The sequence below is a fragment of the Channa argus genome, chromosome 7 (genome assembly GCF_033026475.1).
Source record: "Channa argus isolate prfri chromosome 7, Channa argus male v1.0, whole genome shotgun sequence".
Classification (NCBI taxonomy): Eukaryota; Metazoa; Chordata; class Actinopteri; order Anabantiformes; family Channidae; genus Channa; species Channa argus.
The window spans coordinates 9782886-9807599 of NC_090203.1; the positions used below are offsets into that span (position 1 = coordinate 9782886).

General features: G+C 40.8%; 2 protein-coding genes across 6 annotated transcripts in view; one reads left to right on the forward strand and one right to left on the reverse strand.

Annotated features, from left to right (window-relative positions):
* si:ch73-22o12.1 (nectin-2) overlaps window positions 1-11873 on the reverse strand; it is a 71816-nt gene extending 59943 nt beyond the window's left edge. Inside the window, exon 1 of one of the 2 annotated variants that reach the window (XM_067509517.1) lies at window positions 11393-11836. In XM_067509517.1, coding sequence (XP_067365618.1) covers window positions 11393-11480 — 88 coding nt within the window. In that variant the 5' untranslated portion in view covers window positions 11481-11836. Of the gene's footprint in view, window positions 1-11392 lie in introns of both variants that reach the window. The other variant, XM_067509516.1, reaches the window with a different exon arrangement.
* A 2411-nt stretch (window positions 11874-14284) lies between these two features.
* Window positions 14285-24255, forward strand: g6fl (g6f-like). 4 transcript variants are annotated; one of them, XM_067509510.1, is made up of 11 exons: window positions 14288-14498; window positions 15177-15509; window positions 15747-16013; window positions 16299-16334; window positions 16677-17015; window positions 19311-19604; window positions 22400-22522; window positions 22735-22808; window positions 23086-23112; window positions 23462-23508; window positions 23884-24255. In XM_067509510.1, the coding sequence occupies exons 1-11, from the start codon at window positions 14426-14428 to the stop codon at window positions 23903-23905; spliced, it is 1635 nt and encodes a 544-aa protein (XP_067365611.1). In that variant the 5' UTR covers window positions 14288-14425; the 3' UTR covers window positions 23906-24255. The 4 variants fall into 4 exon arrangements, with proteins under 4 accessions (XP_067365613.1, XP_067365614.1, XP_067365611.1 ...); XM_067509511.1 differs by having other exon boundaries at window positions 14292-14498; window positions 19311-19571; XM_067509512.1 differs by lacking the exon at window positions 19311-19604 and having other exon boundaries at window positions 14285-14498.
* The last annotated feature ends 459 nt before the right edge of the window (window positions 24256-24714 follow it).

Genomic DNA, 24714 nt, shown 5'->3' on the forward strand with positions numbered 1-24714 from the left:
ATTTTACTTTTGCAGCACATATGCCCCTGTCAGTATTGGTTAATATCCTTCATATGTGCATTTATGCAGCTCTCAGAGTTTCATGTACAACGAAAAAATATCAATAAGAAACTCAACTCAGAAGCTGAAACAGTTGGTATTTTTTGAAATCAACAAAGCATTTCAGCTCTAAATATTTCCGATTCACACTGCAAATCTGATACAGCAAAAATTCAGCTTTGTGGTCCGCTGTTTTTTCCCCCCCCAATGTGGCTAAATCTTTACTATAGATTATGAAACAATCTAGTATTCATTGGTTCAAAATGTGACAACCATGTCTGAAATGCAGGAGCAAGTCAAACAGCACTGAAGTCAAAGTTCAATTCTTTGGACAATTTATCACCTCAGCCAGAGTTCTGCTGTTATATTTCAAGCAGTATGTAAATTGTCAGGCTACAGACTGACTGTGCTGACCTGTACTCTGTGTTAAGATATATGGCAAAGAAGGCAGCTAGTTCAGCTGCCATATATCTGGAGCAGTTCGCTCCACTCTCTTCACTGTAACTAACACCTCATTTTAAGTATTAGTTTAATAAATTTTAAAACAGACATTAAAAGCTTTAACAATCTTATTCTGTGTAATTATTCTCCCTTTTAAGATCTTTTACATTTTGAGCTGTGTGCCTATCATAGAACGTCCAATAAGTGTATTTTCTCCCCCATTTGATACCAAAGTTTTCAAAGCCACCAGCAGAAAAACTCTCTATATATGCAGTTAAATCAATGGCTAACCAATATGAAATAAATTATAATGAATTTAAATCTTATACATTTGGCTGGAATTCAATCAAAATGTCACATAATTTTAGGTTTAGGACTTAGAATCATAGGAGAGGGTAAAATATTTAATTAAGCATTAAATATGTCATGTGAATATCCTAACTATAATATCATAGCCAGTATCTGATTCTTTTAAGGCCAATTAACCACAGTGTCAACATTAAATGACCAAGTAAAACTCAAGTGCATTCATTACACTTGACAAATGAACGCAATACTGATGTAGATTATGAGACTCTTAAACCCAACTACTGGGGGGGAAAAAAAAGAAAGTCGAACATTAGCCTTGATGGCTTCTGAGATAACTTGCTCCAGAGTCTGATGGCTTCCCAAGATGAGCGGAGGGGACTGAGTGGCTATAAGCATTAGAAGATCATGGAAAGGCTCCCTCCTACGCTGTGCATATTAATTCTCCTAATGCAGCTAAGCTCAGCTTGTCACACTTTGACACTGCATAATTATGTCATCTACAAGGGACGGGCTTTTTAAAAAGGGTAGGCATGCTGTGCAGGAGAGTATCTCAGTCAAAGGTTTTATCTTTTAAACCATTCATCAGAGGTGCACTGACTTCTATGACGAATGGTTTACCTTTACATTAAGGAAATAATGTTGGAGAAAAATGAGCACTCCAAGCTACGTAGCTTAAGATAGCTGGCAAGACAAGACCACAGAAGGACCCTTTTATAATAACGAACTAAACAATTCTTTAAAGTAGTATGCTGACTGACAGGATCGTCTATCAGACACCCAAATCCCCTCACCCATGGCCCCTGTGCCATCCATCAATCCATCTTGACAGCCCTACTGCAATTTATCTCTGTGTAAATAAACAGAAAGATGAAAGGAGGAGCAGAGGAAAGAGAAGGAACCAAAGGCATGAGAGAAGACGCCCGAGTCAGGTTCGGGGGGGGGAGGAAAGGGGGACAGAGACAGGAAGAAAAATCACAATGGACTGAGGTGATGAGGGCAGAAGCAGAAGAAAGACACTCATCTAGAAGGAAGATAGGAGAGATAAAATGGAGAACTGACTGGCACAGGGTTGACAGCCAAATGAGTGGACACAAGAGGAAGAGAAAGAATACGGAAGACAGAGGAAAACCCCTATGGAGGCCATCAATAATCTATGCCAATTAAAGTCATAAAGTCGGTGCCAAAACAGAGAGCAAACCAGTGGAGGATATGGAATGGATAAACAAATGAACAGGAAAAAGTTAGGTAGGTGGAGCCTGGGGGACTTCTATTTAAAAGAAAAATTGAGAACACTTGTTAGTTTACACAGGAAAAGGAACCACATCCTTTTTCTCACCCCCCACCCACCCATTATCTTCCTGAGGCTGTGTCTATTTAAATGTGTATTTAAATGGCGAGTGCTGCTGCTCTAATCATGGCTGGCATCACAGCACATCGCCTCTTTTCCTTCTCCCTCCCCACCTTCTCCCTCCCCAAGCATGCAGCCTTCTTCTGTCGCTCAGACCCTGCACAGGCTCAACACACATATACACTCACGCACACACATGCACCCTGCATGACTGTGCCATGACAGAGATAAATTCATGAATCACTGGTGCACAAATCAGCCCCAAGCTTATTGGGAGTAGTGGAAAGTGGGAAAAGAGGAAAAGGATGGAAGTAAGTTATGCAGTTAAAGTGTTTCCTTTAAAATGGAGAAGGATTCAGGAGATGTTTTCAAGCAACCTGAGGGAGCGAGCACATACCCAGAGGGTCACAGTGACAACTACTAGTCAGCAGAGGAGATACTCTCTCTTGCTCTTCCTGTCTTTTTCTCTTTCATCCCTTCCCCTCCATCCTGGGTCTCCCTAAAGAGGCCAAGAGAGAAAGCCAAAAGCCAAAACAGTAAGCAGCCTAGGAAAGAGCAAGTGTATAATACATGTGCCGCGTAAACATTTGCATCACGCGGGAACGGGAAATTATTATTTCTGCACACAAATGCTGTTTCAAGAGTGTATAAAATTCTTGTTTAACAAAAAAAAAAAACAGGGGAAAAAAGCCACCACAATGGTCTGTCCACACAACAGAAAAAGCCCCTCTATTACAATCCATTTCAAGTGATACTACCCAATCTTCTCTTGTTACATAGCCACTTTCCCTCTAGGGCCACAACTCAAAAGCAAGTCTGTCCATTGATACAGGTGTGGTGCTGAGGGAGGAAAGGGAAGCAAGGACAATAGATGGCCTTTTCAATGGTCTCCCTCAGCTCACCTGGATTAGGGGGAAATGGAAGGGGAAAATAGTCAAAGGGAAGGAAGGAGGAGGAGCGTCGAAGCTTGGGCTGAGAACAATAGGGTCTCTGTTTTCAGTAACACCGAGTGCATCATTCTGTCTAGCAACAGCTAGCTGACTGCATGGACTGAAAACAACATCTCAAGGTTGCTGCTCCTGAACAATTCGTCTTTTTCAAATGTTTTTAAATATGTAGTTAAAAATACATTAAGATGTTTACCAAGACGTGTGCACTATTTAAAAAATGAGGAACACATATTTTTGCAAACTTAATGAAAGATCCAAGATAAAAGCAAGCAAAGTTATACTACACTTTGAAGCTATAGCTAACAGTTATTCTAAACCAATCGATGATTTTCCTAATTAACAGTTGTCATGAACAAAAAGTTCATGACATTTTCCCATAGTTGAACAATAATGTGAAATAACTTGTTGTGCCAAATACTTTTTAATTTACTAAAACATTTCAAAAACTTGCAAATGCTTACTATTGTTTGCCTAAAAAGTAGCCTTTAAAAATAAAGGATTTAGTCTACATTTTAAAAATGCACACACAAAAGCACAAAAATATTGCAGTAAGAACCTGGCTGCATTAACATTCTGTTCCATGGTGTGGTTAATTGAACACAAACTTAGAGTATGTCACAGCTCAGTGATTAAAATTAATGTTTTATTTATATACTGATATTATACATATTTTTATCCATATTAAAATTATGTTTCGGTTACGGTATTTGACTGTATTACATCACATACTGGGAATTATTAACTCTTCAAATGTTATGCCATTTCAACTTCAGTTTAAGATTATTGTTAGATGAGTCAAGCTGCGTTACCAGCCTAGTCACTGCCTGCGGGGGAGATGAGTGTGTGAACGCATGTAGCAGCAGGGGAGTGGACATTGTCAGCCTAATCCCAGGCAAGCATTGCATGGCAGGTTAGCTTTGCTGAAATAAAACACAAAACTGCATCTGTTTCCATTTCCTTCCAGCTTACCTCCCTGCTCAGCTCACTCACTTATTTTACTTTGTTGTGTCACTTCCCCTTTTCTCTCCACTGCAAAGTAATCAACTGATTCAACCATCAAATCAGGCCAACGTTCCTCAGAACTACGTGCATGTGTCTGAAACCTATTTACCATCTGTGTTCTGCATGTGAGGTTACACGTAAGAATGTGGCGATGATGAGGATGCGTGTCGCTCTGCGTGTTTCTCTCCCTCAGGATGAGGGAGAGAAAGGTGTGATGATCAAGGGTAGGGTGAAACACTTAAAGCGTCACAGCAATTAACTTAACCTTCAAAAAATGCCCACCAGGGTTGACTGGGAAATGGTGGACTTGGCCATTAGATATGAAAGGGTAAGAGAGGACGCAAAGGTGGAAAGGAGACAGAAAATGTGTAAAAGTAAAAAAGAAACAGCAGACCTTGTTAGGAAATGTAGGAAAGTACAGAGTTCTGCAATACAAATGTCTATGGGGAGGGCAGGGGCTGTTGAGGTGGTATGAGAGGAAAAGTAGCGCAAGAGACAGAGGGAGCAAATGAGTGTGGGAGAGGAAAAGTAGCAACGGCAGTTTGGCTTAACTCTGAAGCTGACATAGGTGGAAGAGACAACTGGGGAATTGGACAGCAGGACAGTCAGAATACAAAAGTTCTGATAGAGGAAAAGAGAACAAGAAAGATTAAGGGGGAAGAGTAAGAGAACAGGGGGAGCTAACAGACGTTCCAATTACAGAAGCAGAAACAAGGGACTGATGAGTGAGAGAAGGAGAACAAAGAACTGAGTTAGAAGAAGAGGGGAGATACAGTAAGTGAGGGCAGTTTACTGAGCAGATGGATCAATTATGCAGACCAAATTGCAGAGAAGAGGTTGGCATATTAGGAAAGGATGTAAACGTAGAGGGCAGTGGAAGAACGAATGAAGATGGAAAGTGGAAGACAAGGCACTAATGTGACAGCGGGAGAGTGGCAGGGGGGAGCAAGTGGCCGATTAGAGAGCAGGCAATCAGTTGAGATGAATGAGAAGTCGCTTCTAAGAAAGAGGACCTTCTCTCCCTAAGGAGCCATGCCAAACAAAACCTGGCACACAGTTGACAAAAAACAGGGCAGATAACCGAATAAACCTGCTGCCTCCATTTGACCTTAATGTGCTGTTTGCTCCAGGGGAGGATTTAAATGCTCCTGCCATTTCAAGGCTCCAGGGACTAATGATGAATGTGCTGTTTGTTTATCGGTGCAGCATGGCGGCACATTTTCACAACCAACAAGTCAAACAATAGATAGCATTGATATCCGCGGCAAGATAGAGTTGTGGGATCGTAACAGCACAGCTTGTCTTGTGAAATACAAGAACACTCTCTGCAGGCTTTCATGAAAAATAAACCTGTTGTGCATTATCTCAGCAATGGCATATTCGGTTTTCTTATCTCATATTTCTGAGATGATATCTGTGTAAAAATACTAAATTATCTTTATATTATAGGGAGTAATTTTACCCTGTTCTTCAGTGAGGTCCCCTGGGATCAGATGAAAAGCTGACTGAATTGCAAGCAGTTGGTGTGTGCTTTTTTGGGGGCACACAACTCTTTATCCAGCTCCCAGAATCGTGACAAGACCTTGTCACACCAAATTCAATTTCCGCCTGTAGCCAGCCTGTCCACTGCCTTTGATAAGTGTGAATTTGACATGACCTTGTCAAAGTCAGATGTGATGAAGATTCATAGAGGAGCGAAGGTGTGCAGATAGGCAACAAACCTGACAAAACTGATATAATGTTGCTGGTAACACATGATGATTAAGGGATCAAAACATGTGAAAAAACAAAGAACAAAAAAAAAAAAAAAGGAAAGGTAAGTACCTCAAAATTGGCGGTGAGCAGAGAGGACAGTGGAAATGGTGCTGTTATGCAGAGAGAGCAATGTAAATGTTTTCAATATCACATAAGGACACTGCATCAACTATTCAATGACAGATCAATAACGAAAACCACCTTGAAAAACTACATTTAGACACATTAAGGTGACTGCTAATGAGCAGCTACGTGTCTATACACACATACTCTATGTAGGTGTGTGTGTGTGTGTGTGTGTGTGTGTGTGTGGGTGTGTGAGTATATAGGGACTCACTGAGGAGGATAGAGTCAGGGGCATTAGTGCTTAGTTGAACCGAGATCTGCTGAGTGCACAATGATGAGGATTTCATAAATAAAGGAATGTCACAAAGACAGATGAAAGAAAAGAAAGATGACAGGGAAAGCACAGAAGTCAGGTAACACTAATACAAAGAGAAAGGTTAGTCTAACTAGTCGTCTTTTGTCCAAAATGGAAGGCTCTTTGGCTCTTAAGATTGTGTCTCGTGCTTTAAGAGCCGGAGAAGAAGAGGGGAGGTGGTGCGACTAAATTGCAAATCAGCTGATAATTCTTGGCGTCCCCGGTTCACTCCTTCACACAGTTTTTTGAAATCCTCCTTCATTCCCTCTGCCAAAATGCTGCGGTGTGGAATTTGAAAATGTTGACATCCTCAACCCCCATTCACCCTCCACTCCTCTATCACTGCTCTTCCTCTGTGATTTTATGTAGTGAGGTCACAGAGACACCCATCTTCCAAGTCTAGTTAATTAAGGGGATTTTATTTTAAATAGTTTGGCTGTCTTTCAATGGATCTTCAGTTGGAATTACTGCTCATTCTCGACACTGGCAGAGTCAGAAAGGGTCTGACCTGCATCTCCCTAAATTCCATCCAGGGTTTGTCAGACAGAAGGAAATGCAGATTTGGCAGAAGGTATCTTGACTAATAGTGTGAAAATGTGTGTGTGTGATTAAAAAATAAAGAAAGCCACATACCTTATAGCATATTTATACAAGATAAGCTGCTGGCATGCTATTCCAAGAGTCTTAAAACTCTCCATTATCTAGAAATATGTGGGTGGTGAAAGGGCATTATAGAACAATCTCTTGCAGTGGACTCACACTTATTTTGTAAGGTAATGCTCACAGATTTGATGTAGATAACAGTTTAACACAACACCTGGGCCAAAAATATCACAAACCCCAATACATTTTTACATGGAAAACCCTTCAGCTGCCCCTTGATAATTCTTTTTAAAGCAAGATTTCTGCACAATTTCCTATGGATGAAATGGGGCTGGCCCCAGAAATCTGGAAACCCTCGGAGATCCAAACACAAACATCCCTGCGGGGGGCTCTCAGTATGACCTCCTCACGGCCTGCCACCCAACCAGCATGTACTTGTAGGCGGAAGGCATGAGGGGTGGGGGCTTCCATGATAGATCCAACGCAGAGCATTTGCCTTTGGCTGTCTCGTGTAAACAGGAAAGCCACTATCATTACTTACAAGTTGCAGGAGAAGCATCTTTAAAGAGAGTCAGTTAAATGAGCAGGGACGTCCCCAGATCTGATGTCTGTGGTAGATAACAGGGTTGCTGATGAGGATTATACACACCACTTCCTGAAGAAAAAAGTAACGCACACACATGCACTGTCATCCAGTTATGTGACAGCTCCTCCCAATTATGGGATTGTCATCTGACTTACGGCGCAGCTTCAGGTTACTGCCCTTATTTATCACCAGCCATATGTGCACGCGTCCATGGGCGTGTTTACTCAATTTTGTTTGTGGCCCAGTACCACTGCCTAAAATGCAACAAGATGCAATGACTTTTGCTCATAGACCTCCCTCTCTTCAGATTCATCTATCCGAGCTAATAGTATTTGCCAACTCAACAATAAACCTTATAGATCCATGGTGTTTCTGGTCACCAAGAAAAGTAATGGCACTGAGAGTCATTCATCAAAAATATCTGCATGGCTAAACCTTTAAGATGTTAAGAATCAACATTATTTCAATCAATTAGACTTCCATATAAAAAAGGTTTTTACAAATGAAAATTGCCATTTTGCTACCATCAACAGTCTTTCAATCAATTGCTACTTTATTGTTGCTTAAGAGGCAATTAATTTCTAGGAAGTAATTACATATTGCCACTGAGCTGAAATCATTTTTTCTCCAGTTGCATACCTGGTGAAAAGAGTAATAATAGAAGGCTGTCTAAATGATTAGGTTCATTTGGTGAAGTGCCAAATATTTGCTTCAGCCATTCCACAATTTAGGTTCTCAAAATTACACACAATGTCCATGTAGACACACTAGCCTGGTATCACTGAAATATCTCCTTTAACCTGTAAATTCAGCCATATTATGCATTTTTGAATCAACTAACTCTGAACAGTCATTCTAAGGGGGAGGAGGAGGTTATTGATGGGTCATTTAAACAACAAACACCCCTTAGTAAGTGTGTGTGTGTGTGTGTGTATGGATACGAGCATATCACGGCCAGAACCAGACTTTCCTACCCACTTATAGACACGCACACCTGACCTTTTCAAAATCCCTCTGACATTTACAGGGCCGGTGCAAAGGGGCGAGGACAGCTTATTTACATAATGATAGGACCTAAATGTGACAGCCATCAACACAAAAACCAAACCAAGAGTGAAGTCCCTTGCTCCACAGGGACTAATGAGATACTAGGAATTACTTCTTCCCTCTTTTATTAGGGAAAGAAAAAAATTAAGTCTTCACATGATCCATCAATTACATTCTGCTTAATAGACAAAGATTAATGCTCCTTCTCCGTTCTAATGATGAATGGTCCCAGGCTTGGCAGGACTACAGTGTTCACACACGATATCTCAGTTTGGAGGGAAATAGTTAGTGCTAATAGTAAGAGCTATTGCACAAATAGGACTGCCAAAAGAAACTTCACTGCATCAGAGTCACTCAGTGTGTGCATAGGTATGAGTGTGTGTGTGGGAGTGTATATTGGTGAAATTACTGGTACAGCTACAAAGATTGAGAAGACAACATTTCCAGCAGAGGCCATATACCTCTGGCTGACAAGAAATCCTACAGCCATGGGGACGTTGTAAGGTCACATGTGGTTTATTTTCCTGTCTGTCTACATGCTGTTCTTGTCATAAACAGCATGGCCTTGAGTCCAAAGAGAGTCAGGGAGACGGGGGAGGTACGCCGTTTGAATAACACATCGAGTACAATCACTCAAACAAAAGTGCTGGACAGGAGAGAATGAAAGATAGCCAAAAATAAAAAGACACCACAACAAGGACCTTGTATGCAGTCAGCAGCAAAGGTGGGGGAGGGAAGGAAAGCGCTGGCGGGAAAGCGGGAGATTTCAAGGACAGGAGGTGGGGCGCCTCCTGTCTTAATCAGTCGATGTCCATTTAGTTTTCCAGTCAATCCTGAAACTCGCCCCAACCCAGTGCAATGCAGCAGGCTGAAGAAATTCCACCCGTTTCTCCAAAAGTGAGGAGCACCATTAAGAGTAGCTTTGCATCTGAATTTGTTTTTTTGGCGGGGTCTCAGGTATTCAAAGAAAACCACCGGTTTGTTTGTGAGGAGAGGCGGAAGCAGCCTCCTCCCCCGGCCCTGACCCTGCATGCCCACCAGTTTCTCAGGCAGCCAGCCAGCCACCCCCTGCATGCATGCAGCTTACTCAGCCATAAACACAATGCTCCTATAGCCTAAGACCTCCCCCCCAAACCCCCCCTTACATAAGCCCACCCTTCTTCCAATAAAAACATCTCCATGGTAATGGGCCAAGCCTTTCTGACCCACATCCACGGTCCCTCACTTGGGGGTAGGGGATGGTATTATAGTTTAATTTTAGAGCTTAAACTAGCCTCCCACCTGTCAGCTTTTATTTATGTTTAATAGAGAAGCATACACTAATTAAAAAGCCATCAACCTCCATGTTAATGCACATTAATGCTGCCATATTAAACTGAAAACATTGCAGAAAATTAAATCATGTTTCACAGTCTCAAGCACAGGATGGAAGGTGGAGGTAAGTGGGTGCTGTCAAACTTGAGTGGAAAATGGGAAACTAGAAATGCAAAGCAGACAGGTGAAAAGTTTCATTCCTGCAGCAGATGGAGCTTCAGTTGCCTAACTTAACTATCGCCCAAAACAGGTCAGAGGTTTTCTTTGGGGAAAAAAAAGAAATGAAAGAGAAAACTAAGCGCATTGTTTTCGCTTCGTAATGGTTACGTCTTTCTCGCTCATAAATATGTAAATTCTTTGCTTTTGTTATTCCCCTACATTCCTGCCTTCCCTAAGAGCACTTCAAGTTGTATTAAATGAAATTGGACAAAAAAAAAGGTCCACTGCATGAATAAATCAATAGAGTGACTGTGCTCATCATCAAGAACACACCATAACTGACTTTACTTATCATTAAAAACAAACCACAAAACAACTACGTTACTACACTACTGAAAATACTGATGCTCTGGCAGGACATTAGATGTAGTCCTACATTCTTGCCCTAATTACAGCACAAAACAAATAGCGGGCCTGCCAGGGATACAGAGAAAATGTTGAACTGGTTTCATGCCACACACACATTCCTATGTTAATAGGTTAACTGTATGCTCAGGAATGCTTCCTCCCAGTTTTGGGCTTAGTCACTGTGACCAGAAAACACGTAGGTTACCTGAGCTCAGCTGGGCTGTAAAATACCTTAATAATTAACCTCTAAGCAGGTTGTTTAAGAGGCAAAGTGGCATCTTGGCTTTTGTGAAGCAATTGCAACTAATTTAAAGTGCAGGCCTACAAGGGAAGAGGTTCATTGACGGAAAAACTGTACACAACCCATTAGACATAGAAGCCACCAGATGGTAATCAATTTATGTTCCAATGCAAATAACTGTTGTTATGGTTTCTCCTTCTGTTGCTCTCTGTGTACATTAAGAGCCATTTCCAGACCTGTTTTTTCATTTGATCTACTAAAGAATGGTGTGCGCACGGGGGGGGGGGGTCAGGGGACAGAGTGGAACTGCAGTGACTCAGTGACAATACAGGCACGGTGACATACACCTGAACAAAACAAACCAAAAAAAAAAAAACACCTTGCTCAACAGGGACACACCTTGCGAAACTTAACACGGTGTTTGGTTGAGTGACCGCCCCCGAAACTTGAGCTTGAAAGGTCGATACGGCTGGTTCACGACCGAAAACAAGTAAAGAATGAGAATAAATAAAGAGGTAATAAACTCCACATCATCTTATTCCGCACGAGCGTCATCGAAACTCTCAAGGGCTTTTTTTAAGGGTTAAAAATGAAAGCCTCACCAGGACAAAAATAAGGAAATCACCTGGCTTCCTTCTCTTCTACTGTCACCGCCCTGACAGGTGGCAGTCCGGTTTCAAAGTGTCTTGTCTTAAATTATTAAAGCACCAACAAGGAATAAAATGAGAACATGACAAGGAGCTGTAAGTTTCTAGTGGTCATTTCTTACCGTGGTGTATAAGTATCGAGGCGACCAAGCAGAGCAGTCCAATCATTTTTGTGCACTGATGCCAATTTCGGGCGTCATGTCTCGCCATGGTTGATTAGGGTCCTCTTTGTGACACCAGACACGCAGTGTCTCCGAAGTACAATCGAAAGAAAACCTTCAGATGCAGCTCAGTTTCTGCGTAAAATCTCACTCGTTTAAGGCAGAAAAAACTTATTTGTATACAGGACAGCAGGGGTCCGACACAGCTTCTAGTTCCTAGTGTCCCTTTATTCGTCTTCAAATTGAAATTAAAATCCTTGTGAAATCGTCCTGGCGGCGTACCGGTGGATTTGTCTTCCAGCTGGTGTAATGAACTGCTGCTGCGCTCACTCTGCTCCAACAACTAGTTCCTCTGAATGTGAGCGCACGGCGGTTCCGCTGTACGGGACTGAGAGGATGATGTCATCAGGCTGAGAGGCGTCACAGTCCCGCTTCCCAAAAACCCATTAGGACAGGCCACGGTAGGACGGGTGGGGAGGGTCTGGGAACAACTTGTTGAATAGCCAAAAGGATTTATCTTTGGAAAACACAGCTTGCACCTAGATAGCATCTACTGTGCGCAGCGGGTTTCCCTTTGATGGAAGATTTAGCAGATTTCTGTCGTGCACAGAAAACCCAAACGAATAGAAATCATAATTAATAATCTGGAAAACACCTATATAACCTAGGTATATTTTACAAGTAGCAACAAACAAGTCTAACTCCATTGACACCCAATACTGCCTTTAAGTCATAGGTGACAACAAATAAATCCCCAGTAATCTCTTTTTTAGGTGATATTTCCAGAAACGCGGGATTCGACCTAGAAAAAGCAGCATAAAGTTACATGTCTAACCCAAGACAGCTTTGGTGTAGTGGTGATGTACGTGGAAGCAGGTGCTTCTTACGCCCTCTGCTGTTTGTTTCCCCGCATAGAATTTAGATTAGCTCATATAAAATCCACCAGAGCAGATGCCAAAATCAATAAGCATTCATTAATGAACGACAAAATAGAAATCCAGTGGCAGTCAGCAAAATTAAATCAAGAGGAAACAGCTTCTCACGTATCTATTTGCAGACGCCAGCAGACTCTCTGATGATGTTGTTTTTTATTCCTGCCACAGAATAACTTTCAATTCATTTTGCCCTATTTTCCTTCATTGAAGCAGGGTGCATACTAGCATTGCAAAGGCATTATCTGGTTTAGGTTTAATCCATATATCCAAATGTTTTACAGCCATTATAATTACATCTTCATAAGTGCCGCAGTTTAAACCATGTTGCTCAGTTTGGTCCGTTCTGTTCCATTTTAAAATTCCCCTCTAGTGCCTTTCTCTCAATTCCAGACTGTATTCTGAAGTGCAAGTTCTGCATACACAGATAATGATCAAAGGTCAAACTATGTTCTGCACACTAGAAAAACAAATTAACAGCTGAACTGTGTCTTCGCAGAGACACGAGGGTTCCATTTTCTTAGTACTCCTTGCACACTGTAAATTCAGACAGTGAAAGCATCTACCTTGCAATCAAAACAGCTGTGGGCTTTAAATGCCAAGAGTAATTCTCATGGCCATATATTAATTTGCAGCAATCTTCTGGCCTTCTAGATGAATATTTGAGCACAGAGACAGTTTGAGAAAATGTGCAGAGACCACCCGTACCACAGTGCTACAACTACATCATGTGCATTCATGGTAGAAAAATAAGCTTTGAAAAAGTGGCTACCAAATGGAGAATTTCATTCCTTTTCCTTCCTACTCATCCATTTTTCATACCCATACCAAATCGACCTTCACACCTACTACTTTCCAGCTATCACCCACTTTAGGTATACAGTACCTCACCTCTTTTTCCCCCCCTCACCATCTCACAGCCCTTACACCTTCTCTTCGTTTACACTTCACTTTCCTTTCTTTTGTCATTTCTCCTTCCCTCTCCGCTTCTTTCCGTGTTATTTGACTTCCTTTGTCCGCTCATCCTTTACTCCTTGCTGCTATTCATCCCATCCTACATCACATGCTCTCCGGGGGTCTGTGGCAGTGATAATGAAGCGCATACTTAACAGATATTAGCTCATTGGCAGTGGATTCATTAGACAGAGCCAAGGCTTATGGTGATTATTTATCCAGAGAGGAGGGGCCACAGGATCAGTACCACGCTCTGTGTCACCAGCCACAGGCTTCTTTGAAGTCACACTGTGTCTGTTCCCCTGCAACACTCTCACACTTTTCTTCCTGGGTTTTCTCATTCTGTCTGAGCACCTCTCCCTCCACATTTCCTCTCTTGCTGCTTTCCCTTTTTTCTCTTTCCCTGTCATTAGACACCCACAATACATATCTGCATTTTCTCCCTCTCTTCTCTTGCTCTCTCACTTTCTCTATCTCTCTTTCACCGCCCCCATTCACCCAATGGTAATTATGGAAAAATCTGTAATAGTGCTCAGAGGAGCTGATAATACCTTTAGCTTAATTAAAGACATTTATGGGATGTAAAGACATGTAGCCTAGGGGTTGCTGTGCACCCACACTAACCCAAACTCTTTATTTCTTGCTTTTTCATGTTCCAAAATCTCTCTCTTTCTGTTATTCTTATCATTTTCTCATTTTCACACACACATTGTGATACACATGAGTACATGCTCATTTCTTTTGTCAAAGTGAATGTTAGGGTCAGAAGCTCTGTAGCTAATTGCCAGCAAGTTCAGATTTGGAGTGTTGTAAAACATTGCAGACCTATGTTTTGGTGTGAGACAGTAACTAGTATATGTTGTTTATCAGGCTCATACACACAACTATGAAAATGACAGTCTCTTCCTGTTGATTATTCCAGTGTTGGTTGTGCCACATCCTGTTGGGCTGAAAGCTGCAGAGAAAATTTGTTAATATGTCAGTCAGGGACACCAGAAATTTTGCAGGGAAGAAAACAATACTTTGTGTTCTGGCGCATACTTAGAAAGGTCACAGTGTTGAAGAGACAGCTGGTGCAGTGAATGTGCCTTTTCTTTTCTTTTGTGTGATGGAGTCTGGATTTCTCAAAATTATTTTTGTGTCCTCTATGATGGTAAATTCCTGTCACTTTGGCATCACAGGTATGAAATAAATACTTTTTTTTATAAACATGTTTGTACTGCTCTTACTGGAAATGGGGCTTACATTTCCACAAAGAATGTCACTTTTCGTGTGCAAACATAAATTGACCTAAACATTTCTTCATAGGTAAATAATGGATCATTACTCATTTGTTTATATCACTGGGGAGTCAGTATTAAAAAATTTATGTTACATCAAGTTAGGGAGAAGCTCAGGAACAACTTGTCTTATGATTTGTGTTCTTCTCTTGTGTTATCAGGTACAATTCTAAATGCTTTGGAAGTTAATGTTTTATTAATCTGTGTTACATAATCTTCAAAAGTTGCATCCTTTTTTGTAGAAATTTGCTTTCCTTTCTGATACTATCCATCAGCACAAAAAAATGCTTGTTTGAGCGATACACATTAGTTTTGATTGAATCCAACCTATTATAAAGTCTCATATTAACTTCACCCAAACCCAAGAAATATTTGATGGAGTGGGGATTATCTCCCCCATCTCCTACACTGAAATTGCTTTTAGAGAGGAACCTTTTGTAGAGAGTACAGCCAAAAACATAACCATATTTAACCTATAGTTTTAGAACACAATAGAAAAATAGACATGGCCACTGGTATAAAGCTTCATAATTTAAGGACATTCTGAAAACTCCACCTTTTATCTTTTCACTCCCTCAGGCTGGGACGATGTGGTTGTGGCTAAAGAGGGCATGCCCACCACTCTGGTCTGTACTGATACAACAGTGACTGGGGCTGTGACTATTAACTGGACGGTGAAGTCACTTGATGTCGATGAACATAAACTTATTCTCTCAGCCAGAGAAAGTGGAGGGTTCTCAGGTGCTGCCTTGAAGCCTTCCATGCGATTGACTGACCCTAAATTTTATGACACTGGCGTTTTCTCTCTGTTCCTTGTTCCTAAAGTGGAAGACATGGCTCTCTACACATGCTTAATGAAGCAACAAGGGAATAAACTAAAAGAGAGGAAAATCCTCTTAGCTATCCTTACAGGTAGAAGAATCCACAATTTTTTTTCCAAGTGAAAAGAAACATGTAACAGGCATTTTTTAGCTTCTCATCATTATTACTACATTTAGAGCTTTCATTTCAACTCAATCCAGCAATAAATGGCTGTTTATGTTATTACAAATTAAATTAAAAACAATAACAAGCTAATAAATACAGTATTTTAATATAAAACTCAATATGGTTATTTTGACGATTTTCTGTGTTCTTCTTCATCTCCAGTCACTATCGTCCCTGCTGCACCCATTCCTCAGCTCAGCACCCTGCGATTTATTGCCAGTGTTAATCCCGACTTTGCTATCACTAAAATCACCTGGAAAGCACCTGGCGGCATTTCCATGAAAAGCGAGAAAATGCCAAACACCGGCACAGTGGCTAAGCTGCCACGGGTTCGGAACAGAGACAATGGGGTCTATGTCTGTACGGTTCACCCTTGGGCTAACAGCAGTACCTCTTTTTTCACCTTCAATGTGAAGGTGACTGTTGACGGTGAGATTGAGTAGAGGAAGAGAAATGCAGAAGCACTGAGGAATAGAATACATGTGTTGCTTTTGTTGATGGTGTGAGTGGGCATCAGAGGCAGAAACTCAGCAGCAGCATTATTTATTTAGGCGTCCTGTAGCTACAGTTTTTCAAAGTGTTTACTTTTATAGAACAGTTTGAAAAGTATACTGTAGATCTGCACTAAAATTCAGCCAGTCATCCTGTGAATATTATAGTTGCTACATTTATGTATTATTCATTATTTGCTATTTGCTTCCCTTCTCTCTGCAGCTCACAATATGGCCTCATTCACCAACATGACATATGGTGAGTGACTCTGTATCACAAGCAGGCGGAAAGTCCTGTGTCAGCAGCTTGCTAATCAGGCACAGCAGAATCTGAGACCAACTGAAGAAGTGACTCTCAGCATATAGGAATGTAATCCCTATTGTTAAAGGAGTTTTTCCCCTATCAGTATTTGCCGACATTCTTACTGTTCTGTTTATGCTCTCCGTCTTCCCCTTACACTTCAATCACACTTTTTATGCTGAATTCTCTGTCAATATAAGTCTGTTTGCACTGATACTGTTTGTCTTCATATCTGTCTCTGCTCTGTCTTTCTCGCTTATCCTCTGTCATTTTGGTATATTTTCTGTCTTTTCTCCTTAGACAGCCATGTCATCTCCAGCGCCACTCCAGCTTTTACATTGTTTCCACTGACCTGTCCTAAGGTCCAAGGGGACTATGTCATGTTGTACTGGCAACCTCCAGACACCAAGGAGAACATTATGAAGCCTGTGTACCAGTATGACCGCTGGAGAGGTTCCACAGTGTTGCTTGAGCGAAGTAGGAGGGTGGCCCAGCTTGCTGGGCCACCCTATAATGCAGAGAGTGGAAACTTCTCCTTTCTACTCAACGCCGGGGTTAAATCCGGTGGCCTCTACAGCTGTGATGTGTTCCTCAATGACAATGTCTTCAGCCAGAGGACCCTACTCACCATACTAAAAGGTAGAGATCAGGATCAGGAGGAGGAGACAGAAGGGAGGTGGATTAGGTCAAATGAAACAAGGGGGGATAATAATTATTTGCGTTATATGACATGCCACTTTGTAGATGCTGTTATGCAAACCAGTGGTATATAAACGAATGAATGACAAATTAAAAGAACTACCAGCATAAACTAGTAAACCCAGTAAGGTGATGGAACACCGGGAGCCATTTATACTTTTTGGCATAGATTCTTTCATATTCATATTAAATTCTACTGGAGGGAACACCGTTTTACCTAAAATATTCCCTCTTTTGGTGTTTTGATCATAAAACAGGCATGTGTTTAAATGGGTTGACATCGTGCAAAGGTTCATACGCTCACTCACATCATTTTCTGTTTAAACAAGATCTTTCTGTGACCCCTCCAGAGTTGCCTACAAGCATCTGCAGTTACTATATTTCTAAACGTGTTTATCTTGGTTTTTCCTTCTAATTTGTCACTCATCTGTGGTATATTAAAAAATATTACTTAGATTTTCAGATGAATAATTTGCTTTCTTATGTGTTTTCTTCTTCAGTAGATAACTCTTTTATTGATTGCTTAAAGTTATTGCATGGAGTTTACTTTAGCATAAACATTTAGGGAAAGCTAACCTAGCTTTCCTAAATATCAAAATTATGCAGAGCCCATCTTGAAATCTCCTCTGTGGAAAACCTGGGCTTGTGGGATAAGCTGAAAGAGGGGGAAAAAATGTAAAGACTAAGTTTAATCTATACACAAATTAAACCATATTGCACTTGAGGAGCATTTTTTTGGTTGTTACCCAGAGATAACTTCCCATAAAACCACAACATTTTTCATATATAGTTATGAATGTGATTTATTTTTATGATGATTATGATAACGCAAATGAAATGTGACATATTTAACAACCATATGCTAGGCAAATTGTTTCCACTGCTTTAGGTTAGTATTAGTATAGTATTAGTAGTATAGTATTAAGCTAAGCTAATTGCCTACTGGCTCCAGATTGAAATCAAGCACACAGATATAAGATTAGTATTGATCTTATTATCATATTTGGCATAAGAAAGCAACAAAGTATTTTAAAAACATCTTTTTATTCTTTTAAGATAAGCTGTGTAGCCTACTGCACAGCTGCAAAATAAGCGCAGGGACTTAGCGGGGCAGGGTGAAGAAAGACATTTCCCTGAGAAGCCATGTTTCTAGAGGCATTTTGGCAATTATTTGCTCTGTTGATGTGTCCTTGAGCAAGACATAGAATTCTTACCATCTCCCAGTACACTGTTCTCACAGCTGACCCACCCTGACTTATGCAAGATAAGGAAAAAGAGAATTTCCTGCAGCCACTGGCAAAATGTCACAGTATTAAATGAATACATTTACAGTATTGCTCACAAAAAGGAACATTTGCTTGATTCATAATTTTAAAGAGAAAAAAATTGAGCAGAACACCTGTGTATTTTAATGGGTAAGCTTCGGGGAGGTTTCACCCTTTGCAGAAACATGCAGAATACATTAGCTCCCACACTCACAAGACTCAAAACACACACATAGAATGTCCTGTCATGACGGCCTTGAAAGGCTTTACTAATCACCAGCCCAGTGGCATCCATCACAGCTGCCCAGTCATGAGCAGCTGATCCTTCACTGTCACAGTCACCCTGCTTCACACTTTTGCATCTCTCATGCACACACACACACACACACACACACACACACACACACACACACACACACACGCATGCACCCAGCCACACACCAGTCATGTGATGCATATATTTTTACCCCACCTCATTATAAGTATCATTATGTATGATTATACCTGCTGCCCTCCCACCAAGGCTGTAGGTGGCCCACACTGATCACACTAATCAAGGCTGAGATGTGTGTGTTTTTTATGCGTGTGTGTGTTAGGGGGATACTGTGGAGCTTGATTACACCCAGATGGATTCTCATTTCAGTTTGATGAGACACTAAGCATCAGTCACAGTCAACTAATGCATTAGCAGCAAATCACTTTAATGAATATATATTATTTTGACCCCTCTCTGAATTGTTCTTTGTTTTTCACATCACTTTCCCTTGACCCAATTACTCTCTGTCCGTCCTTGGCCTTTTCTGTATTCACACGCTACCCTTTAACTCACTTTTTCATCCTACCTCACTCATTCTGCCTGTCTTTTTCCCTCACTCATCCTTCATTTGTTTTATTCCTCTTTAACATTTCCTTCTCTTATCCTCCCACTCTTCTCTTCCCTCCTCTTGTCTCTTCAACATCACATTCACAGTTATAATCAAAGATTTAGGCTCGAAGCAGGAGTTGGTGTGCCAGTACTCTGAGCAGTCCCAGGTCCAAACTGCCAATTGGAATTACCAGAATACCAGTCGACAGCTGGAAATTTCAAACGACGGATCTGGCAATATCACCACTACTGTATCTTTACCCATCACCCCTGACACAGCTGGGAACTACACTTGCACCCTAGAACTGAAAAATGGGCAGAAGATCTCAACAACGAGAGCAGTCAAACTGAGAATGCAGTCTACAGGTGGGCAGAGATGGCCTTCTATAACAAAAATTGGTGTGTTTTCAGATTTACTTTACTTTAACGGAATATTGTATTGCTATCACATGACTCTTCTGACAACTTGATGGAGATAATATACCATGAGTCTTGAAAATTCTCAGATATGTGCTCTGTGAAGCATTCTACGATGCATTCAAGCCAACCTTTGGTTCATTCATCTGCCAGAAAGCCCAGGGTTTATAGATGAGAGACCTACTGACGGATACCATATGTTATGCTTCTTTAATGTAGTTAAAGGGGTCACAGGCCAAGACTTTTGTGTAATAGGAAGATATAATAACTCAGCCAATTTACATGCCCATTATTTATAAATTCCACTACAGATATAATACTCTACTTAGCATCTCTTTCTATGAAATATAAAAAATATAAATAAAGGCTGTCATTTTTCTCATCATGCTCACCCAGCTAATATGCGAATATAAGAAGACAGGACCTTAGGACATCTGTCCTCACATAAACTAAATTATTCAAGCTTATTGTATTGGTGGCTGTGGGGGAGCACAGGAGGATGTGACAGTTGAATAAATCCCCTAGCAGAAATGAGTTCACTCCCCATACCCCAATACATCACTTGGGCAGAGGAGCCCAGAGCTCATCATGATGCATGCTGATAGAGTAATATAAGAGAGAGGGTGATAAAGACAGAGAGAGGGGGGCAGGCAGTAAGACTTTGTGTGACTGAAGAAGTTGGATTAGAAAAAACATTTAGTGTCCAGTTTGTCATAAGAAGACTGAGCAGAGTGTGAAGTTCAAATAGGTATTGGGTTGACCTACATTGTTGAAACGTGCCAGGTTGCACATACATTGGAATAGTGCAACATAGCTGAAAAATTCTGGCTTAATAACAAAGGCTTTGACAATATGCATTGCAAATGTGTAAGGTTTTTTAATAGTTGTTCTGCATGGAGGCATCCAGAGACATTGGGGGTTTTGCAGGGGTTAGCACCAAGACACAACATAATTTGTCACAACCCTTAGAGTTCCTACATACAACCACTTTGTAAAGTAAAAAAAACAGCCAGCACCAGAAGTTTAAATAACACACCAAAAGTACCAGAAGTAAAAACAGCACTGCTTGATAAAATTCTTTACGTTGGTGGCACAGTTCAAATAATGCAAAATTGAAGCAATCATTGTGTTCTGCAGCATACAAAATACATCAAATGTCAGGGATGTTCTGCAATCATTTGCTATCCTGAGTTGGCCAATCAACTGCAAAGCATTCAACCAGTTCTCTGGTGTGCCTCCTATCAGCCACCCTCCTCTACAATCAAACTGATATGAATCACCCCCTACCTAATTTAAGATGAAATAGACGAGGTAGGGAGGAAGTGCCAGAAGAAGAACAGAAAAGGTGAGATAGAAGTAAATGAAAGAAAGGTGTAGAGAGAAAGCAGAGATGTGGTACTGAGAAGAGGATTTATGCCTCGCTTTACTGCACTCAGTTACCATAATTCATGCACTGAAGCTGGCATAGAGAACAGTGCAGGTCAGTCTTGGGGTCAACACTCGCCACAATATTCCATTAGCAACTACTCTACATTTTCACCAATCAATTACACCTTGCACAGCACATAATGATTGATTATTTTGAAGCCAGCTAAAAGCTGTGACACCGGGGCTAAGGGGAAGTTCAAGGGCCAATTCTTTTACAAATACAATATGACGGAAGTTGAAGAGATTGTTGAGTGGACTTTTGAAAAGGATTTTTCCATCAGATAACCTGAAATGCCTCATAAAGGTACTACATTAATTGTTTGCAAATGATAACTGCATAAAATATCTCATTTGTTTGTAACTTTTTCTTTATTAGGCTTTGTTGCTTTTTTAGTCCAAAAATATCTGGTAAATCCGATTGCTTTGTGCTCTATGAACAGTAAGAGAGTGACAGAACACTTGTTCAGGTACACTAAATTAAAACAGTCTCTGTGGAAACAAGCACCTCCCTGCTGCTTCCCACGTCATCCTGTGCCCGTTGTTTGCAAGACTGATGTCACCCTCATCATGCAAACAAACCTGAGATGTTAGATCATATGCATCTGCTCTTTCCACAAAATTTGACTAGTGCTGCAGTAAGCTAATGGTATCCTTATGTAATGTTTGTGATAATCATGCCTATCCATCTGATGCTAGATTGGTGAGGCTTGGCCTTTATTTTTGCTACAAGTTCACCTAGAGGTGATTGGTTGATGGGAATACATGTCAAGGGAGTGTAGAGGCCAAAGTGTCTCCTCACTTTACCTTCAGATGAAGAATAATTAGAAAAACTAAGATCCAACTACTCAGCATGCAGGTTGCATTTGCTGAGGATTTGTGTAATGATCTGACAGCATCTGGTCTCTTTGGTACTCCTACTTTTCTTCTTCTCATGCACATTTCAAATTGACAGCATTTACTGTCAAGACTGAGGGTCTGTCAGATCGATGTCTACAGAGCTGTCGTGCAGACTATTCAGTCTGTCTGACAGAGCCTGGATTTCCTCCTCTGTTCTCATGCACCCATTGTCTGTGACTGACAGTAGTAGTATGATGGAAATGCATGTAACATGTTGAGGAAATCGTAACTGCAACACGACTTAAACTATAACTTGAAGATGTTGATGTAAAAAAAGGGCTGACCCCTCTTTACTTGCACAAATGAGCAAGCTGGAAAACAAACAGCAATAACTTCTCTGGACAGCATTATTGTCATTTAAACACATGCCCATAGCTCTACAAGTTTTATATTAGTGCTGTTCTCGAAAATATTCATGCCTTTTTCTCTCTCTCACTTTTTTGCTTTTGTAGAGCCACCACCTGCCACCACCTCCTCCCTGCTCCCTTCTCTCTCTGCTTTATTACTCCTGGTGCCCCTGGTTGCTGCATCTGTCGGTGTGTTGCTATGGAGACAGAAACACATTTCTGATCGTGGTGAGCCTTCAGGCATTTTTTTTATTTTTTATTTTTTTTGACAGCTTTCCGTGTTCCGTCCATCTTGGACCCCCATCGGCAGCCACTGAGTGATGTGGCCCGTGACATCCTCTGGGGTTGTTGTAATGAATCTGTCCCAACCTCTTCCACCCTGTGCAGTTGAATGTGTGTGTGCATATGTGTGTGAGAAAAAACTATCTCTTTGCACTCAGGTATTGAGCAGTCTCTGTCTGTCTACTCTGGTGAGGTAGAGAACGTCTATGACAATCCTGATGATATCAGACAGGTGATGAGTACACACATTTTCAATAACTAAATGTCCTCTGAATAATTTATTTTCTCATTTTGCCATCATCTTTATCTGTATTTCCCTCTGGTATATCTCAACACTTTTCTTTTCTCTCACCCTCCTCCCCCCCTTTCGATGTCTTCTCTCTATTGTATGCTTTTTATTTTTTACTTTTCTTCACCGTTCTGTTTTCCTCTGATTTCCACCATCACTCCCTCTCTGTCACTTGTTGTTCATTAAACCTGTTTTCTCTGCTCTCCTCCCTTCCCAAAAGGCTCCTCCCCAGGGCTCAGTCTACATGGTGAGTTATTGTGCCGTCTCTTGAGCACACACAGAGTTGTTGTCCATATGTGTGTATGAGAAGATGTGATACAGATATTCACCAATACATGCAGGCTCTCATGTTCTCCATTGCACCCTCCCTACATTGTCAGCAGATATGTCTTCCTTCACACTCACAGTCTGCCAGCCTTCTCTTAGTTAGACCCACTCCCTATCAGCTGTCAAACTTACATTATTGGTATTAACAAATCAATCTCATTACACACTATGGGGACATATATCTGGCCTCAGTACCATGATTCTTTCTCTTTATCCTCGTTTTCACTGTCCCACTCTGCCTTCCTTCCCCCTTTTCTTCTTTATGCCAGGATTTGAAGCCAAGAGGAGAGGATGATGTCTATAAGGAACTAGAGCGGTGAGCAATTGCATCACCTGTCTGCTTTTGTATGTTGAATCATATATGTGTGTGTGTGTGTGTGTGTGTGTGTGTGTGTGTGTGTGTGTGTGTGTGTGTGTGTGTGTGTGTGTGTGTGTGTGTGTGTGTGTGTGTGTGTGTGTGTGTTTATACTGTCACTCATCTGCCCCTCACATTCTTCTCACACTCACCAATCATACTGGCCTGAACATCACTCTGACACTGTGGCATAATATCACACCATCCACTGACAGGCAGCGCTCCTTCGCCCATGTGTTTTTTTTTGCGTGGGTTGTCTGTGTTTGTTTTTAAGGAAGAATAAAAGAGACTGGGGGGCGATTTTTGTGCGACTTTGTCTTTCTGCTTTGTTTTCAGATACGAGCAGTGTCTGAACTGATCACCCACCCACATCTAATCCTCATCCAAATGTCACATCTGCTCAGTTCCTATCTGCAGCAGCAAGACTTCACCAAAAAGTAACAGCTGAATGAAAGTTGGGACTTGAAGGAAATTTAAGTGCTTCAGGGAAATGCTAGCCAATTGTCTGTCAGATGATTTTATTTTCTAAGCTTTTGAGCTTAGAGTTGGGTATTACTGATTTGTTAAATGTCATATTTTGAGGCTGACTTAATAAGAGAAGGAAAGTGTTTTTTACATACGATTTTTTATATATGTTTACTTAATTTTTAAGAAATCTTAAAAGCCTTACTTAAATAAACAATACCGCACTATAAAAATCCATAAGTATATGAAGTAAAAGCAGTGCATTCAAAATCATATTTAACTAAAGTTTCATAATATTATTTCAATAAAAAATAAAAATGTTCAATATGCTAAAAAAACATATTTGACAGTGTTTTCATTTTATGTTGCATATAGATGCACCAATCCTGCAAACTTAACATATTCTTTTAGCACTGGCAGATTTTGCCAGGTAAAAAAGCAGTTAATAAGAAAGACATTAAAGGTTACAACATGCAACTTATAAATAAATACCATAATAATGGAAAATGCAATAAATGCTAGAAAGCTTACCAGTGAAGCAGAATAATACACCCTAGAATGGAGAGCCTCATTCACAGTTGTAATGGTTAATGTCTTTGCAATACATCAACATTTTACAATTCTGACTAGAAAATATTTGACAAACAGTTTATGTGCAATGAACAATGTGAGTGAGTACCACTGATATCATCGTTTACAAAC

Excerpts from the sequence above, each read along its gene's own strand:
- g6fl (XM_067509510.1), top strand. The coding sequence starts at position 14,426 with ATGGAGTCTGGATTTCTCAAAATTATTTTTGTGTCCTCTATGATGGTA. Across the intron at positions 14,499-15,176 it reads CTGTCACTTTGGCATCACAG|GCTGGGACGATGTGGTTGTG; the intron begins GTATGAAATAAA and ends TCACTCCCTCAG. Across the intron at positions 16,014-16,298 it reads TGTGAAGGTGACTGTTGACG|CTCACAATATGGCCTCATTC; the intron begins GTGAGATTGAGT and ends TTCTCTCTGCAG.